The sequence below is a fragment of the Thalia democratica genome, chromosome 3 (genome assembly GCF_965202585.1).
Source record: "Thalia democratica chromosome 3, ktThaDemo2.hap1.1, whole genome shotgun sequence".
In the NCBI taxonomy this organism is placed as follows: Eukaryota; Metazoa; Chordata; class Thaliacea; order Salpida; family Salpidae; genus Thalia; species Thalia democratica.
Window position 1 is genome coordinate 40,836,843 of NC_139167.1, and position 19,924 is coordinate 40,856,766.

Sequence of the window (19,924 nt, forward strand, 5' to 3'; positions counted from 1 at the left end):
ATCTCTACTAAAAACTAGTTTGGATAAAAAAGTCAGACGAAGCCTTTAAAGATAGAATTCAAAGAAAACTTGTGGCCAATTTTTTGTAATTTTATCGCGAGCTAAGTAACCGTAATTCAATATAAAGTTAGTCTCGTCGTTTTAAGTACTATGTTTTTCTACACTATTATCATAATGCGTCTATTTTTTTAAATTAATATTTAGTTAAATAAACCAGTGGTTTTTAAAACCTGTGCTTAGTAAACTATTGGCAAACTACTTCAGTGCACTATGTACAATAAAGATACGTACTAACTATAAATAACACTAGTTTTTAAAGCTATATAGATTTAAGTGTCTTATTAATAGAAATGAAAAACTGGTTACTTACGTAAAGAATTTTGCTTTCCAAAAAAAAAGAATTCAAAAGGTGTTATACCGAAATAAAACTTCTGTGCACATTGAAATAATTTCTATTCAAACAATGTGCAAAGATGCATACTGTGCTAAGATCACTACAGTAAACTAAAATACGTCAATCTAGTACAGTAACCTCTCGCATCTTTACGCACTCGTGACGTTACGCACTCTCGTTTAGTTACGCATTTTAAAATTCTGAAAAATTTTTTTTTTTTTTAATATTTCACAAATTAGGTTTATTTTATATTTTTAATGTATTAAAGCTTTGCTTTAATCACAAACTTACAATTAACAACAAAGAGCTTACAAATAAGCATCTAGTCTAGTCTTATCTCAGAGCGCGTTAAAGCTTCTGCTTAATTTTTATCAAGGGTTTGATATTAATATATAAACTTAAACTTGTAGTCTTTTAATTCTCAAACTAACACTTCTTGTACTTTAAAACTTCAATTTAAGTCATGTAAATGAAAAAAATTATTGCTGATAGACAAAGCGTTTTGATTACTTAAAAGTACGTTACAAAGTTATTTTAGACGTTGTTATACTAAAGATTTATGTAATTGGTAATATTAAGATGTTATTGAGTATCTATATATCTGTATCTAAATGACAATTTAACTACCAGAATAAAAGTCTGTAATATTATAATATATAAGTTTTACTTCTTAATTTAAGTACTAACTAACTTTTGGCACTACGTTGTTTTCAAATCTTAATTCAAATGGTTCATACTATAGTCTAAGACTCTAAGTCTTATAGCCGGAACTTTTAGGACAAAAGTAATTAAGTTAACGTGTGTTTTGCATATAGTTTAATATAATCATAAGTTATTTAGTAAAAAAAAATATTGTACGAGAAACAAAATTGAAGATTGAAAATTTTTCTATCCTAGATAGTAAAGTAAATGTTAATTTTATAAGTGTATTTATGTAATTGTAACTAAGCAAAAAAGGTAGGTATTTGTTTAAACATGCAGTTTTTACAAACTACAAGAGTTTTAAAAATTAATCTATTTTGTGCTATGCATCAAAAGTTTTAATCTGTTTATAAAATAATATTTATCTGTGATTTTTACAAAATTAGACTGTAAAGAATTTAACTATATTAAATAACACATAAGTAACAGTTTATTTTTATGTTTACGGAAATAAACTTACCAACTTTAAGTTTCACTTTTAAACCATGATATGACATAAGTGTAGTATTACAAACTTGTAAATAAGAGCATAGCATAGTATCGTAAACTAGTTAGTTCACATTTAAAAGCTTTCTAACTCTATTCAGTAGGGACATCGATAAGATACGCACCAAAAGAACAATCGAGGTAAAATGCGTGCCTTCCAAAAAATGTTACCTTACAGCTTTATACAAAGTTTTTCTAAACACCAAATATTAACAAAAGTTTACATAGTTCAATAAAAATACAGTCTATTTTATATGTTTAGAGTTAATATAACTTTATCAAAAAATAATTCTGTTATATTTGAATTATCTATATTAAGGTCATGTTTTCGTTCATTTAACTTTATTCGTTTAATGAATTATCTTTTAAATGTATTTTTCAAAGATAATTTGTTATCATCCATTTTCGAGATTCGGTAAGTAAGTTATTGATGTCCCTAGGCAAGTCCCTACTGTATTTGCTCTTCAATTGCAGATTTAACTAAATTTGATATATGCACTTATCAAAGTTGTTGCACACGAAATTAATTTTTGTTGTTGACCAAGCAAATATTAGGGGAAACATTTTAAAATTACAATCAGAGCCTATTGTTACAACACTAAAATGTTTTAAAGTAAGAAGTTATACAATGATAATATTGCGTGCATTATGCTCATTAGATGCTTTTTCTTAGTTTAATAAATATTTAACATAAATCAAAATACTTACAATTAAAAAATTACTGTAAAAGACATACTACAACAACAAGAAAATAAGGGCAACTAGAAAAATGTGAATGTGAACATAAAAATCTAAATATAGGGGAGGAGACGGTTGGAGCCCATAGTAGACTGTGGTTTCCATGGTCAATATTGGTAGTTATGGGTTAAAAAAGAGTTCTTACCATTTTTAAAATTGTTTTATTTTACTAATACTTTTTAAGTTTTTTTTCATTATTGTTTTAAAGTTAGCTCAAAGTATTCAGTCACAAGCAAATGGTGCACAGCTTGATGAACAAAAGGTCTTTCTCTACACCAACCCATTGACCTTAATTGTGAGCGTTCACATTTTTCTTATTTCTTCATGAGTAGAAAATTTTCAACTCAAATAGTTAAAAGTTATTATTCTTTTTCCAAAGATAACTTTTTTATTTCTTTTAGTGTAGCCTTAATGTTTTAGATTTATGGTCTTATAATCTTTATTTTTTATTTCTATAAAACACTGAATTGTAATAAAAAAACCTATCTTAGGGAAAGTAAACATAAAAGAAAGCCCTGCAAGGGTTTGAGACTGATGTTTTTTTTTTTTTTTCCATAATTGTGTAATTTTAACTCATGGCCAACTTTATAATTTTGGTTATTTTTGTGTAGTTGGTGCAGACTTAAAATTTAATATAATTTGCAAAGCATTTGGAGTAAATATTGGATTGAAAATAATAAAAACTGGTATCAAAACTTACAAAACTTTTAATATAGTTAAAAAAAAGACTCACACATTTTGAAATGAAAAAACTTAGTTCTACATAAATTAGAATTTTGTTCAACTTTTAGTCACTAATAAAATTAATTGCTGCCTACTAGCCCACTAAGTAAAATAGAGTATTCTTAAATAAACAATTTAAAAGAAAAAAATCAAATTTAGAATAGTAATCTAGCTTTTACTTAATTAATATTCTTAAATATTTTAGCTTGTTGTTTCAGCTAACTCAATGCATTTTAAATTTCATAATTAACAGTTTAGGCTAAAAAAATCAGGAAAAACCTGGAATTTTAAACAATTTTCACATGTAAAATATTAAAATTTTGATTTGACACAAAAAGTCTACCATATAGATAAAAAAATTTGTCATCATCAAACTTTTTTATATTAAAAAACACATTTAAAGTTGTATTACAGTATCTTTTTGATGTTCTTATACTACTGAACACAATATTTAACCTTTAACTTAAATAAACTAAGGTAGACCCAAAAACTTGTACTTTTAAAAACCTGGAAGAAATTTCTTAAAAACCAGTGGCAATCCTGATAGTGTAAGTTTTGCATGTACTGAAGTTAAAGCTCAATGACTAAATTAAAAAATGTATATTTATGTTATTATGATACCTACTAACAATAAAATAAATAATGTATTTAGATTTTGAATTTATTAATTAGACCATGGAAACAAGATTTCTATTATTGTACTTACTGCTTACATTAACTTCTACATTTGCAATGGATTCATACCAGAGGGGTGACAAAGTAGAAGTTTTTGTCAACAAAGTTGGTCCATATTTTAATCCTCATGAAACTTATCATTACTATTCACTTCCTGTGTGCAGACCTGACAAAATTCAACATAAATCGTTAACATTAGGAGAAGTTTTAGATGGAGATAGGATGGCTTACTCTATGTATGAAATAAACTTTTTGAAAGATGTAGAAAACAAATTGCTTTGTAAAGTACATTTAGAAGAGAAAGAACTTCAACAACTCAAGGTAAAATTAGAATTGTTTAAATTTTTGTATAATTTTTTGGGGAATTTTGATTTTTGTAAAATTTTTTCATTCTGCAATAAAGGTTGAGAACACTTTATAATTTATTATAAAAGTCAAATTTCAACTAAATTAAATGTTAATTGTATCATTTAGATACTTTATTATAGTTAACAAAATGAAGTTTGTTTTAAATTTTCAGTTTTACCAGTTTTTAAATTTTTCTTATACTAAATACATCTAGCATTGATTTAAATGAGTTAAATTTCTACAAAATATATAAAAAACTTGGGAACAGGTCAAATATGCACAAAAAGACACTTTTGCACAAACACAATGTTGCACAAAGGGACATTTTTGCACTAAGGGCACTTTTGCACAAAGACACTTTTGCATGATATGTCACTTTTGCACTAGAATTAAAAAATATAAATAAAATACAATGATAAATAAAAAAATAAAAGTAAAATAATAAAAATTTACTCACTAAGGGTGAGGGTTAGGTTGGGGGTAACATCGATATTAAAAATAGAAAACAAATTAAATTAATAAAAAAAGAAGATTAATTGATAAATTTTCAATCTGTGCAAAAGTGTCTTCGTGCAAAAATGACTCCTTGTGCAAAAGTTTCTTTGTACAAAAATGTCCCTTTGTGCACATTTGACACCTACCCAAAAAAATCTGCCTAGTTTGCAACGACTTAGGCTTTTTTTTTGAAACAGCTGTAAGTTGTTACAAATAGTTTTTAAGGCCATATAAGTTTAAAATATACTTACAACTTAGTTACATATAAATTCTCCTGTAAAATTAGAGGGCAATGCCATTTAGTCTAACTTTTTGAAAAGTTTACAATATTATATATATTTGTTTCCTAATTTTTTCTAAACACAATCTCTCAACGAATAAAATAAATTAAAAGTTTAGAAATAATATGGAGTTTTTAAGTATATTGCTGATTATAAACTGCTAAAAGAAATATAATATTTACTAATTAGCACTTTTGCTGTTTTAGTTTGTACTAAAAAACTAACCTGTTAAAAACTATAACTTAGCAATATTTAAAATTCTTTAAATTAGTTATGCTGTAATAAGTAGGGGTAACTAGAGTAAACACCTTTAAACTGAAATCAACTTTAAAAAACAAAATTGACTCCAATTTAGCTTGAGTTGATGTGCTTTCAATTTTAAGATTAAAAAGTTTCAATTCAATTTTATAGTTAAGATTTTTTTTTAATTACAATATAATTTATTTTTATAAAAACATTTTAATCTTCATATAGTAGTATAAAGTTTAAAAAATTGTTATAAATTTGCTATGAATATAGTGCTATCTTGAAAAATTATTAATAAGCAAGAATTTTAATTATATGAAATAAGTAAACCTAATTTAGAGAAGAACAATTTTATAAAGCTGATGAAAATAGCAACGAGTGATGTGCAGTTTAATTTCAACAATACAATTTACAGTCAGATAGACGGCGTAGCCATGGGGTCACCTTTGGGTCCTACTCTAGCGAATATTTTTATTGGATATTTAGAATCCAAAATTGCTGACGACTTGTCTTCACAAGTTGTCTACATAAGATACGTGGACGATTGTTTGGTCATATCCAAAACAGAAAGTGAAAATGAAGATATTTTTCAAAAATTAAACTCTTTACATAAAAAGATTTCTTTTACTAAAGAAGTAGAAGAGAACAATCAGCTGCCATTTCTGGATATATTAATAATAAAAGATAAAACAAGCTTCTTAACGAATGTTTATAGAAAAACAACTTTCACTGGGCAATACTTACACTACCAATCGTTTTGTAGCAAGAAACGAAAAGTAAATCTAATCAAAACGCTGTACCATAGAGCATACAGAATCTGTTCGAAAGAATTACTTCATTCAGAGGTTGAGAGAATAAAAGAAATATTAATAAAAAATGGGTACCCACCAGATTTGATTAAGAAGGTGATAAAATCACACCACAATAACATAAATCAACCTAGACTATTTGGACCGGAGAAGTTCCCAGCAATATTAAAATTACCTTATATTGGAGAAAAATCACGAGTATTTGAGAGCAAACTAAAAGACTTAACAAAAACATCTTACAATCAAGTGCTTCCAAGAGTTATATTTCTTTCAAAATCTTTATTAAAAGTGCAGTTGAAGGACCCGATACCAGACCAAGACAAAAGTTGTGTAGTATACAAGTTTAATTGCTCTTGCGAAAAGAGCTATATTGGGCAGACCTCTAGGCACTTAAAAACCAGGATAAAAGAACATCTACCTGCTTGTGTATTGAAATTCATCGAACAAGAACCTGAAATAAAGACAATAGCAACAAAAAACGCAGCAAAAAGATCTTCAGTTGCAGAACATCTAATAAATAATAGAGATTGTGCTAGGAAATATGACATATCCAGATTTAGAATAATCCATCATTGCAATAGTGTGTTTGATCTCGTGAAGTTGGAGGCTATCTCTATATTTTTGGAGAAACCAGAGCTGTGTAAACAGAAGGAATTTTATTATAAAGTGTCTTTATTTAGTTAAATTATCTATTTTTTATCCGTTAGTAGTATTTGAGTTTAATTATTTATTACTTTACACTGATTATTTATTGTGCTTATTACTTTGTTAGTTTTAACTTTTTGTGTTTTTGTTTGAAAACTTATTCACAGTTTTAGAATTGTTCTACTGTTAAGTTCTGACGAAAAGTAGTGTAATACGTATAAACTATCACAGAAAACTTGAGAGAGTGTTTTATTTATTTGTTTTTGCATTAAATATGAATTAGCTGATAATGTTTGAAGTATTAATAAGCAAGAAATTAGATAAAAACCAAAACTTTTAAGAAACCTGAATTCTGATTTGTTTTTTTTACATATATTATTTAATTGAAGGCTCTTTTGTCTGCTTAAACCATAAGTTATACTCAATTTACTTAAGTATGTTAATCTTGATTGTTTGAATTGCGTTTGAAAGTATATTTAAATTTGTCAAGTAGTTTCAAGCCTTAGTAAAATATGTTCTAGTTGTAAATGAGAATTATTTAGCAAATTATAATTTTTTTAAGAAAAAAAAGCTCAACAAACTTAAAATTCATGAATAATAACTTAAAGTTTAAACAACTTAGTTTAGCTGTCTTACTCCAACTGGCATGAAAACTTTTTGTCAAATAAAGTTGGTCCTATCATTAAACATATTTCACAAAAAATACTTTTTTTTAAATTTAGTCTTATTTTTTCATAATTACATAAGCTACTTGTTACACTTTACCACTTGTTAAAATTCAGAGTAACTTTTGAAATATAAGCAATCAAAGTTAGAAGGATCAATAAATTTTTATGGGAGGCGGAAACTATAAGGATAAAAGTATACTATTTCACTAAAAATATATCTTCTCCATCAGTATTTTAGCAGTTGTCTTCGAACTGTTTCAGAGTAATATTTTATAAATTTCAAACAACTTGTAGGAAACAAGTTTTTAACTATGCAAAAAATAGACAAAAAAATGTTTGTTTTTTAAACTGTGGTCATAAATTTTCTCAAGGCTTTTATTCAAAAATCCGCCTCCTACAAGTTGTTTGTAATATTGTAAACTACGTTTTCTGAAAATTTAAATTAAATTTCTTTAAAGATGAAGGAGGATATAGATTTTTGGTAAAATTTTCAAAATTCCAAAAAAGTTGACCTTGAAAATTTTTGATTCCATTTGATTGTATTGGATTTTTTTTAAACAAATATTGTTATATCTCAAAAGTTAATTGATATTTTATGTTCTATAATAACTATTGTGTAGTATATACTCTAAGCTTTGAAATAAGAATCAATGTTAATATTTGTAAAAAAAATGTTTGATCCCCCAACTGCCCTTTAATGTTACAAATAAATTATGTTATAACTTAAAACAAACTTAATATTCGTAAAAATGAATTTATACATACTAAAAATTTAAGGATGCAGTTGAAGAGTTGTATTATTCAGAGCTTGTTGTAGATGAGCTTCCTGTCAGAAACTTCATTGGTAGATTAGAAGAAAGCTCGTTTCTTACTGTGCCTCATATTCACAAGCTGTTTCTTTATAACCATTTAACGTTCCACATCACATACAACAGAAATAAAGTTTGTATTTTTAATTAAGTTTTGAAAAAAATTACCAAAAAAGCTACCACTTAACTTACTTTTATATTTAATTGTATTTAAAATTTGAGTTTTTTGTATATAACTAGCTTTTTCCAACTTTTTAGTAATTTTTTTTATATTGTTGTTCGAATATTTAAGAAATTTGTTTAAATAAAGTATTTAAGATTGAATTCTTTTTAAAAATGTTGCATTTCAACAATTTGCTAAACTGTTTTATATTCTTATAGATTTGTTAAACGTTTTTTTAAAATTAAATTTCACATAATTAAATATGCAAGATCTAACTTGAATTTTAGATATCTTAACAGAACATTTTCACAAGCAAGTTTCTAAATGAAAATTTTAAAGTGTTATTTGATAGCATGTTGTGTAAGTTTTTTAAAATCATAAAAACATGCCTTGAATTTTCGTCAATCTGAATGTGTAATTATTATACAACATTATTTTATGTGTCGAATTAAAAGTTGTTTATAATTAGTTTAATCCTTTCCATCACTTAATCAAAAAACATCTAACTCAAATTTTTTTTATAAACTATAAAGTAAAGATTTTGTATATGATGCAATTATCGTATTTGTTTTTAAAACAAACAAAACTAAGAACGTTGGAAATCGTTTAAAAAGAAAGTTCGTTTTGTATAGGCTTATAAATTAATAGCAAACTTATTTGTATATTAATTTTCCCTTATCTTCCAATTCTTCTAAAATCTTACATGAAGTAAGTATTACACTACATTTTCATTAGTCTGTAATTTATCAATGTATAAAGAATTACTATTTTATTAAAAAAAATTCAGATTATATCAGTAAACACCACAACTGGAATGTCTAATTCTTTTTCATTGGATAGAGAACCACCATTTGAAATTGAATACACATATAGTGTTGAATGGAAACCTACTGACGTTTCCCCTAAAAAACGCCTTTCTTTATTGAAAGATTACAGGTTAGATTGTATAACTAAAATAAGGTTTAGAGTTTATAAAAAAGTTAACAATTTTTGAAAATTTTATTTATATATACAATAAAATATTTAAAAAAAAAGTAAAATAAAACAACTGTATAAGCTAAATATTGATATTTATCTAACTAAAATCTGATTAAAAAAACTTTTTCATAAAACATTTCAATACTGTAAAAAATAAGATATTTTTAAATATTAAAATATGTTACCCAAAATATGAATTTAACAAATTTAGTTTTTATATTTACATTTTTCATTATGATAAAGTATTAATAAATGGAGATATTTTACTTTCTATAGATTATAAGTTAATATAAAATTTCAATGTTTTGAGTGTAGAATATGAAAGTTGTTTGTTTTTATAAAATGAAAAAAAGCTTTTACAATGAAGATTAAAATAGAGACTGTATTGAAGAAAAACATTTTATGTCCATATTAAAAGTTTTATATTTTTTGTTTATTTTATTCTTTGACAGCCTTTTTTAAACTATAATTTTTTTTTTAAACAAGAAATAAAAGCCATTTCTTTATTTTTTATTATATATTATTCGAAACTGATCTGAAACAATGAAATTTTGTGATAAGATTTAACATGAATAAAATACTATTTTTTTGGCATTATAATTTGATCATCTCTGAGGAATTTATTAAACTATCTTACTTGAACTCAAAAGCTTCTTTGAGTAATGAAATATGGTATAAAAAGCAACTGTGAGCTTGTTTAAAAAATCTGCCAAACAATATCAAATTGTAAAAAAGTGCTTTACCCTTTCTATGGCCTTTAAAATATATTATCAGAATTGTAACTACTTAGGGGTCTCATGGAAGTTTTAAGTTTTTGACTAAGATTGGTTTTTGATGACTTAAGCAATTTTATTTACTTTAAATTGTGTAATTTGCAATTTTTTCCTTATATTGGTTTTTTATTTAATTAATATATACTTATTTTGATATCAACTTGCATAATTTTTCAACTTAGCTAGACTATTATCAACTTAAAACAACTTTATTATGTTGTCACCGTTCATAAAATTCGATAAATATACTAATTTATTTTTAAATTTAAACAGTTTCTTTCCTCGTACATTAGAAATCCACTGGTTGTCTATAATCAATTCTGTGATTCTAATCTCCTTACTAATGGCTTTTATAGTTGTCATACTGACTAAAGTCCTGAGAAGTGACTTCTCTAGGTATAACAAGTAAGTCTGTTATGTATGTTAGTTTTGAAATGGTTTTTTAAATTAATTAGCTCGCAGCTAAATATGTAGTCTCATAATAAAGTGTATATTTGTATATAAGTTTAGTGTGCTTTTCACTTAAGTTAACTTACTCAATATTATAACGAAACATTTTTGGTTTAAAATAAATATTTCAAACAGAATAGATGATGAAGAAGATTTGAGGGATGATGACAACGGCTGGAAAATCATTCATACTGATGTTTTCAGATTTCCCAAGTACAAATCTCTTTTCTGTAGTGTTATAGGAGTTGGTAGTCAGTTGCTGTCTATTGGTTCAGGTTAGATAGGTGTTTTTTAATAAAAACAAGTCAAAAACTATAATAGTTTAGTTTATAAAATACAATCAGTACTTAGTCGATAGTTTTTATATATTGTTATATTTAAGATAATACATGTAACTCTATTCATTTGACATTTACAAATTACATAAATGTAAAGTTATTGATCTCATAGTTTTTAATTATTTTAATATACTGATAAAACGAAGTATAAATGGAAGGGCTAAAGGAAACATTAGACTCTGTTACATAAGTAATTTAACAGTAAGTTTAAAAAAAGAATATATCGAAATACATAACAGCTTAATTTTTCATGTGTTAGATTACATGCTCAGATGCGTTCGTTTTTATTACAACGTCACACGCGCATTTCACGATCATTCACACGGTTATTATAAACACGAAAACTGCTTTTGAAATTTTATAGTGTCAAGAAAATTAAAAATGCTTGTTGTATTATAAATATTTCCTTCGGTACGAACAAAAACTTTGATATTTAAAAACGAACTAACTTACTTTTTCTTCATGTTAACGTTATTTTAATATATTACTAGTTATGCTTTTCTGGGGATTGAAGTATATTTTTACAAGTAAAAAGAACTGAACTTAAAATATCTATGAGGTTGATAATAGTATATGTTATGGAATTTTGATTTTTTGTATATGATTTAAAAAAGTTAAACTTTGATAGAATAATAAATTTAACCTTTTTAAGATAAATTGAAAGGTATATACAATAAAAGTTTTAAGTTTTTTAATAGCTTTTGTTTCAAACTAGTAAATACAGATTGAAAAAAATATACCTTATAAATATTTGAATATTTACCTTGTAAAGCAATAGTTTGATAAGTTTTAACTTAAGTGCTTAGATCAAAAATTAATATACTTATATTAAACATGTTGTTGTATCTATAAGTGTCAATATTGTTTAATTTCAGCCTATTAGTAAAAAAATGTTGCATCAATTATACCAGTCACTTTTGAATTTTAGTTTTTAATGACGAAAATTAAAAAAGAAACATAGTAGTGCAGTTTTCTTTTATTTACCTTTTTTAACATTTTTTTTTGATAAGGGTACAGTTAAAGATATTACCAAATTTATATATTTTATCTGAATTAAAAACAAATTTTCTTAGTGTTTGACATCTTGATTTGATTTAATATAAAATAAAATTTACTTTTTTAAAGCCTTTATAACGTTTTTAATATCAAGAAAGAAACTTTTTAAAGATTATTTCAATACTAAAGATTCGTTTATTTTTTGTATTTATAAAATAACTTACAAAATTAAAAAATCAGGAATAATAATAATGGCACTGATGGGCTTCTTCAAGACGACCCGCCATGGTTCGATGAACACGGCTGCCATTCTCCTTTACGCTCTTACGTCATACATCGCCGGTCACGTGAGCTCGTCCATGTACCGAAAGCTTCAGGGCGACAAGTGGGTCAAAAACATCGTTCTCACTGCTTCCCTGTTCACAGGTTTTTTTTTTTTCATTTATCACCTACGATGTGTTGACTGTAAAAAATAGCTCGTTTCACAGACTAAAGAGCTTTTTAATTAAATAATAATAATTATTATAACACTAATAAAAAGTGCGAACATCAATAAAAAAAGTTTACAATTTTATTTATATTTGATTGATAAGGTCGGATTTTTCCCTGCTGATAATTAGAACACTTAATTCGCACTTTTGTTATTATTATTTAAATATGTCACTTCAATTCACACAAACACAGCGCCCTGCTTCATCGTGTGGTCTTGCGTCAACTCTGTGCACTGGTTCTACGGCAGCACCCAGGCCCTCCCCTTCTCCACCGTCCTCCTCCTCATGCTCGTCTCCACCCTCGTCGGCTTCCCGCTCACCGTCCTCGGCGGCATCATGGGCAAGAACACCTCGCACGAGTTCGACGCCCCCTGCCGCACCAAGAACATCTGCAGGGAAATCCCCAGGCAGCCGTGGTACAGAAGCATGTTCTGCCACATGGTGTTCGGCGGGTTTCTACCGTTCAGGTTTTATTTTGATATTAACTTTTGTTGTTATTGCATTTTATGTTGACATAAAAAATAAAAAGTTATACAGTAGGGATTATACACTTAAATTAGTAGTAAAAAAGACACTTAATAAAAATCCTATTTAATAAATGTTATCAATTCCTTTTGGGAAGATATATTATTTTACAGATTTACTAGATTCTATTTCGTTAAGCTTCTAATTCTATATTTATTGATATTTGTAAAAAGCCTAGTTAATAAGTTAAAGTATACTTATTTATGGATTTGAATAATGAATATGTTCATAAGCTGTCCAACATTCTTAATTTTTTTTAAATTAATATCAATTTTGATATTTTGTTTACATATTTATTTTAATAATTTATACATAAAACTTTTCCTATATCTATCCAATAATTGTTTTGATAAATAAATATTATTAAATATTTTATGAAGTTGTTTAAATTGTAAATATATAATTTTTTATCTTTGGTTTATAAATTACTTTTAAATAAAATAAAAACTGTAAAAATTTATGATATTGAAGAAAAAAAGTAAACCTTACAAAAGTATACAGTATCAAGAGATAAGTTTGTGGGTTACTATATTGTTATTTTTAAGCAAAACTTAATCATTATTTTAGTTTGAACTTTCATAGCTTATAATCGTTGATAAATTTTGAAATATCAAGTTATGAACTTAATTATTTAATATTTTTTAACAATAAAAAAGTATACGTAATTAAAAAATTATACACCTTTTGAAATTAGCTGTAAGTAAATATTGTATACAAAATTAGACTACAGGTAGTACAGACTAAAATTTTAATTAAATAAGATTTAAGTTAATATCACTGTTTCAAAATAATAAATAATTATAGCTAAAGGTTTTTAACAACTTTAAATTTGTAACAACTTGTTGTAATAATAATCTTTATGTTTGTGAAACAGCGCCATATCCGTGGAGCTGTACTACATTTTTGCAACGGTGTGGGGAAGGGAAATATACACGCTGTACGGAGTGTTGTTGCTCGTGTTTGTACTTGAAATAGTTGTTAGCGCGTGTGTTGCTGTTGCGCTAACCTACTTTCAACTGTCAAGTGAAGACTACAGGTTTGTATTTTACATAATTTATTTCGTACCAAATTATTATTTTCTGTAGAGTTTTAAATTTAATCTATGTTATCTGACAATGTTTGTTTGTTTATTTATATTTTTTTACACTAATTTCGTTTTTTTTATTCATATTTCTTATTCAAATTACTATTTATTTGAATCCAGTAAATAAAAAAAGATAGAAATAGATTTTCTTTTACTTTAGATTGTTTAGTTTTGTTAAGGTTTCTAGTAAATAATCTCAGGTTAGTTTAGGTTTTTCATCATACAAAGTTTGTTTAATTAGTTTTTGTTAATTTTGTAATATTTAGTCGACTTGTGCAACAAGTTACCCACCTTGTAGCTAAAATTACACAAATAGTAGATTTCATCATTAATTTTTATAGAAATATAAAATTACTCATATGGATCTCAAATGAAAGTTTATAGGAGTAGCAACCAGTAATTCATAGCTCAAATAAAAATAATCAGTTATAAAAAATAAAGTAAACTAAAACTAAAAACACATATTAAAACACCTATTACAGTTGTTACACCTATCAAATTAAGTTTGAAGTTAGATATTTCAAAATATCCTACCTTTCGATTTTTTACACTTGAGCTATGTTACGCTTCCTAGACTCTTTGCAATTTTAGTCACAATTGTATGTATTGCATGAATGTGAGTGTACAACAACATGTAATTTAAGTGAGGCGTTAACAAAACATTGCACCGGAAATGAAATACTTTAAATTTAATTTGATTTTTATCTTTAAAATTGTATAAAATTTTTTTTTTAATTTTTCAACTAAAATTTAGTAGAGAAAGCTCAGTGGCTAAAGATTTTGACCCACTAAAATGTATATTACACATTGGAATGTACGTTTGATAACATTTCTTATAACATTTGTAGTTGTTTTTTCAAATTTAAATACTATAACCAAAAATTTATTATAACAGATGGTGGTGGAGGTCCATATTCAGTGCTGGTTCCTCGGCTTTCTTTGTTTTTATGTAAGTTTTTAAGCTTTCTTGTAAAACTTTTTATTACATTAAATAATGCGTAATTTTCTATATCATTTTCAAATTACAACTATTTTTTAGTATCCTGTCAAATTTTATTATACATTTACAACATTTATGTACAACTCTAAGATTTTTAGATAATGATATTTAGAAGCAATTAAATTACTTGGTAACATTTGAAGCATTTTAATTAAAGCCGATGTTTTACAGAGTGTTAAAATTTTTTACTTTTATTCTTTTAAAGCTTATAAAATTGATAAAAATTTAAAACATTTTGCAACAAAACAAAAAAATAACTACGTTTTATTTATGATAGACGTTTAATAAAACAATAAAAAAAATTAAATTTTTGTAACTGAACGCAGTTTATGCTATTACTTTTTTGAACAGCATTACTAAAGTTGAAATGGTTTCAGAAGTTAAATGGATCTAAAACATTTAACTAAAAAGTATTTTAAGCCTTTCTTAATTTGTGCTGGAATCTTTTTTTTTGAGTTAGGTAAAACTTTAGCATCAAATTTTCTTTTTACAGTAGATGATTTTTTCTAAAATAATTTCGTACAAAAGTTAAAGGTTTTTCGTACAAATTTAATATAAGTGTATGTTTATTAAATCTTTTTGTCGGTTATTGTAAAATAAAAACCATGCAAAAGTTTTATTGTCGAATAAGAAAAAATGATACTTTAGTACTTATTTTTGATATTTTACTTGTTTTTCCAGGTATTGTTGTTTCTTTTACGTGAAAAGGTCAAACATGTCAGGCCCGATCCAAACAGTTGAGTTTTTCGGATATTCCATTTTGACCTGCTTTGCGTTCTTTCTCAGCCTAGGAACTGTTTCGTTTTTTGCTAGTCTCAAGTTTATTAGGTATATTTATGTGAACTTAAAAACAGACTAAACGCAGTTGCAAGTTTTTAAGCCTTATCAAGTTTGGTGAAAGATTTATTAGAAGGTTGATGTTTACTGGTTCAGCTTACTTTTTGTATGTTCGTTTTTGTTTTATTTTAAAACAACTAACTTAATTATATATTTACGCATTAAGTTTATTTTAAAACAATTTACACCCATATCCTGTTTTTCAATAAGATGTGACTCATGTTTGAGAAACATTACTTGTTTTTGACAAGTTAATAAAACTTTAACAGTGCTTATATTTAATGTAGGTGATTTTTTTGTTTTAATTCTTATTGCTTTAAAGAAATTTTCAAATTTTTAATATACAGATATGAAATATTTTGTTTTAGTTTTGGTGCAATTGATTTTAAAAGGTAACTACATAATAACTTAATTTAAAAACAATACTTTTTTACAATTATAAATGTTTAAGCTTAGTAAATCTCTGTAATGTTTTAAACTTAATTTAAATATTTATTACAAGTTTTATTTAAGAATATCAGTTAAGTTTATTTTGCATTGTATTTTATTTTACGTTACACAAACATTTATTTATCAATTTTATACGAGTAGTTTCTTGTATAACCTACTCATAAAATGTTTATTTTGTAAATGAGTAATAGTAATGTTTTTTTATCAAACTAAAACAGCTTTTAATAAGTTTTAAGATTTTTTTTGCTGCCAATATTTTTATTTATTTATCTGATATTATAGTTTTTTGTTTTGTTTCAATAATAAACTTATTATTAATATAACAAAATTTGTTACTTTTTCTAATTTTTGTTATAAGATGTTTACTAGTTATTCTGATTCGTTTACAGAAGTTAAACAAGTCATGAATATGTTTTATGTAATGTACTAAACTAATAATGAAATTTACTTTGTGTTAGTTGAAAACTCATAAAATGAGTGTATTTTTTGAATACTATTTAACTATTTTTAATAGAACTACTTGCCCACAATAGCACATAAACAGTTGAAAATTATTTGTTATTAACTAAAAATATAACAGTTTTTAACTGAGAAGTTAAAAAGATTATATAATGCTTAAATAGTTACTGAACACTAAAATATTTGTTTTAAACAAAAGTTTTAAGTAGTGATGTACCGGACCCGGACTTTTTTTTCAAATTAGAATCGGCCGGAACCGGATCCGGACTTTTTTTTCAAACTAGAGTCCGGCCGGAACCGGATCCGGACTTTTTTTTCAAATTAGAATCCGGCCGGATCCGGATATTAGACAAAAATGGCAATATCCGGCCGGACCCGGATAGTGAGTCCGGTACATCACTAGTTTAAGTAACATCTGTTTAAACAATTTAAGGTTAAAAGTTTTAATACTTCAATAGTCAAGTTATAACAAATATATAGCTACATATATTCATTTAAAAATTGTAGCTAAAATATCAACTAGAAAATAACTTCATTTTAACATTGTATTTTTTTTAGAACTTGTAAATAAATACAATATCAGAAACTGTAGGTTTTCATATAAAGAAAAATTATTATCTGTAAATGGCCATTAGCTGTAAAAACAATAACGCAATTACTTTTCAATCTAAATTAACAGGAGCTTTATAATTAGGTAAAACATTTTGTAAGTCAACCATAACTACACTTAAAAATTATAAAAATCAAGTGTGAATTTTTTTGAACTATTTTTGTTTACATAAAATATTTACGATTTGCTACTTGATAGATTTTCAAGTCAAACTGTTTACTCAGCTTTAAATTAATAAATTTCGTTTAAGAGAATATATCTGTTAAGTGAATCATAAAACATACGTATATTTCAGCTTAAAACCTGATATTAACTTTTGATTATATTTCAAATTATATGCTTCTTTAAATAAACAATTTTTCTAAGTTTAAACAACGCTATAACCTTATTTATCAATAAAAAACTGAAATAAATGTTGTCAAATGGAAATTCTTTTACTAAAATTTTACCCGTCAACAATCAGTATGTTGAAAACTCGTAGTAATTTTATTCATAGCGTTAACTTTTCACAGAAAGCTACCGTATAGTTTTTTTACTAACAATTGATATAAACAAAAATGATTAAATTGTGTTTATAATTTTTGTCAAATAACTAATTTGAAGATAGTCAAGTCTTAATATTTTGGAAATTACATTAAATATTAATATACTCTTTTATCGTTTCCTTTCAAATTGTTTTTGTCGCTATTTTGTTTAAGAGAATAGCTAAATAAAGTCATAAAAATGACTTTTTCTATTATCATAATCTAAAAAACTATTTTTAAGGAAATTCATACACCATTAAAAATATTTATATTATCATAAATGTTTAATAATTGAGTTATACGCAAGTTTTTTACATAGATTTTTAAAGCTAGTCGTACTTACGGACAAAAAATTTCTTCTAAAAAATTTATTTCTTTAAGGTTCAATAAAACGATCAATTTTATCAAATATATAAAAACAGGTCTACTTTTTACAATTATTTCAAACCTAAACATTTATGAATAGTACGCTATATTGTGAACATTAAAATATTTTTGTTGATGTTCCAAAAACTTTAAGTACATTATGGGCGTCAATAATGTAACACTATATGAGGTACGCACAAAATCTGGAAAACTAAATTTAATTATAAAACTCCTGATATCTGTAAAAAGTTTTAAATGAACTGAAACATGATCTTATTAGATTATTACAAGTATAGGACACTCCTTAAAAAGGTATGCTTTATAACAAAATAGAAAAGACCATATTTTTACAGATTTTTTTTTCATATGATTAACCAATCTAACAATCATTAGACGTAAACAACTTAAAAAAAAGTTTTATCTAACATATAATAAACTAACCAATAATTTTTTTATTATTATAGTATTATCCAAGAATTTTGTATTAAACCTAAACCAGCGATTCTTAAACTGAGGTATGTTCACCCATGTGGTTAAATACCTTTGTTTTAGTGGGTAAACTTTCTTTATTACCAATTATGTAAATTAATGTTTACTAATTATATATATTTTTTAAGTTAGTATTTAACTTTGACTTTTTTAAAGTTAAATAAAACCTTTAAACATTACTACTTTTTATACTTAACGTAACGTTCAAAAATCTAGTTTTATTCCTCAAAATTAAACACTTTGTAGTATATTGGGGGTAAAACTGGTAACTACTTTCCAGAAAGGTGTAAATTTGGTAACAAAATTCCAAAAAGAGTAGAAAAATAAAATATGTTAAGAACCACTGGCCTAAACGAACAGTTTTGGTTTTGTATGGTATAAACTTACCAGGGACGTAGCCAGCTCGTAAAAGCTACGAAACTGCAAAAAAAAAACATGCATCAGGGATCAATAGTTCATAGCTGGAACAAAGCAATATAAACGTTGAGCCACTATCTTTGCTATTATATTCTAGAATACAAATTAATTTAAAATTACCTCAAATCTATTCCTTCCTGCACAGTATTTTTTGTATTGGATTTCTTTTTCTTATTCGGAATAAACTGTTTTCGAAGTTATATTCAAAAATTACAAAATAAATCTGCAATACTTTTATGTTGCTTATAACTCTACAACTAGTTTCGATTAAAGATAATCATTTTCAAGTAGATATTATAATTATGACTTAATATTCTAGAAATATATTCTAGAAAGATTAAAAATATTATTTAAAATAGTGATGTCCAGTTGTGTCGCGTGGTCTTTTGTTAGGGGGTGCTGCAGATTGACATTGTCAAATTAAAAAAATCCTCTAGTCTTCAAAAATTTGTATTAAATCATAAAGGTAATGTAAAGAAATAGCAACTTTTTTAGAAAAAAATTGAGCATATTTTTTTAATTTATTAATATATAAAACAATTAAAAACAAATATTAAAAAAAAACCTATCTTATACCTTTGTATATCATCACCCTTTCCTAACAACTACGGCTACTTTTATTTTTATTTATGTACATGTAAGTTTCTGTATTTGCACAGTAATAAATTTACTAACTTAGTTTTATGAATTGTCTAGCTAGTAATAAAAAAACAAAAAAAAATTAAAACATGCAAGTAACTTCAAAAAAACGAGGTTGCCCCTGCTCGAGTTGCTCCTGATCAAGTTTACCCTGCTCGAGTTTTCGCTGCTCGAGTTGTCCCTGCTCGAGTTGTTTCTGCTCGAGTTGTTTCTGCTCGAGTTTTTTCTTGCTCGGGTTTCCCTGTTCGAGTTTCCCTTGATTGAGTTGCTCCTGCTCGATTTTTTCCTGTTCGAGTTGTACCTGCTCGAGTTGCTT

The 19,924-nt window shown here is 25.7% G+C and overlaps 1 protein-coding gene across 1 annotated transcript; it reads left to right on the top strand.

Moving 5' to 3' along the window:
* Positions 1 to 3,699: 3,699 nt before the first annotated feature.
* LOC145832051 (transmembrane 9 superfamily member 1-like) lies at positions 3,700 to 16,341 on the top strand. The gene is made up of 10 exons (XM_082939415.1): positions 3,700 to 4,039; positions 7,988 to 8,152; positions 8,970 to 9,118; positions 10,207 to 10,338; positions 10,519 to 10,658; positions 11,958 to 12,143; positions 12,402 to 12,675; positions 13,608 to 13,769; positions 14,713 to 14,766; positions 15,499 to 16,341. Exons 1-10 carry the CDS (start codon positions 3,719 to 3,721, stop codon positions 15,674 to 15,676), a joined length of 1,761 nt encoding a protein of 586 aa, XP_082795541.1. The 5' UTR covers positions 3,700 to 3,718; the 3' UTR covers positions 15,677 to 16,341.
* Positions 16,342 to 19,924: the final 3,583 nt, after the last annotated feature.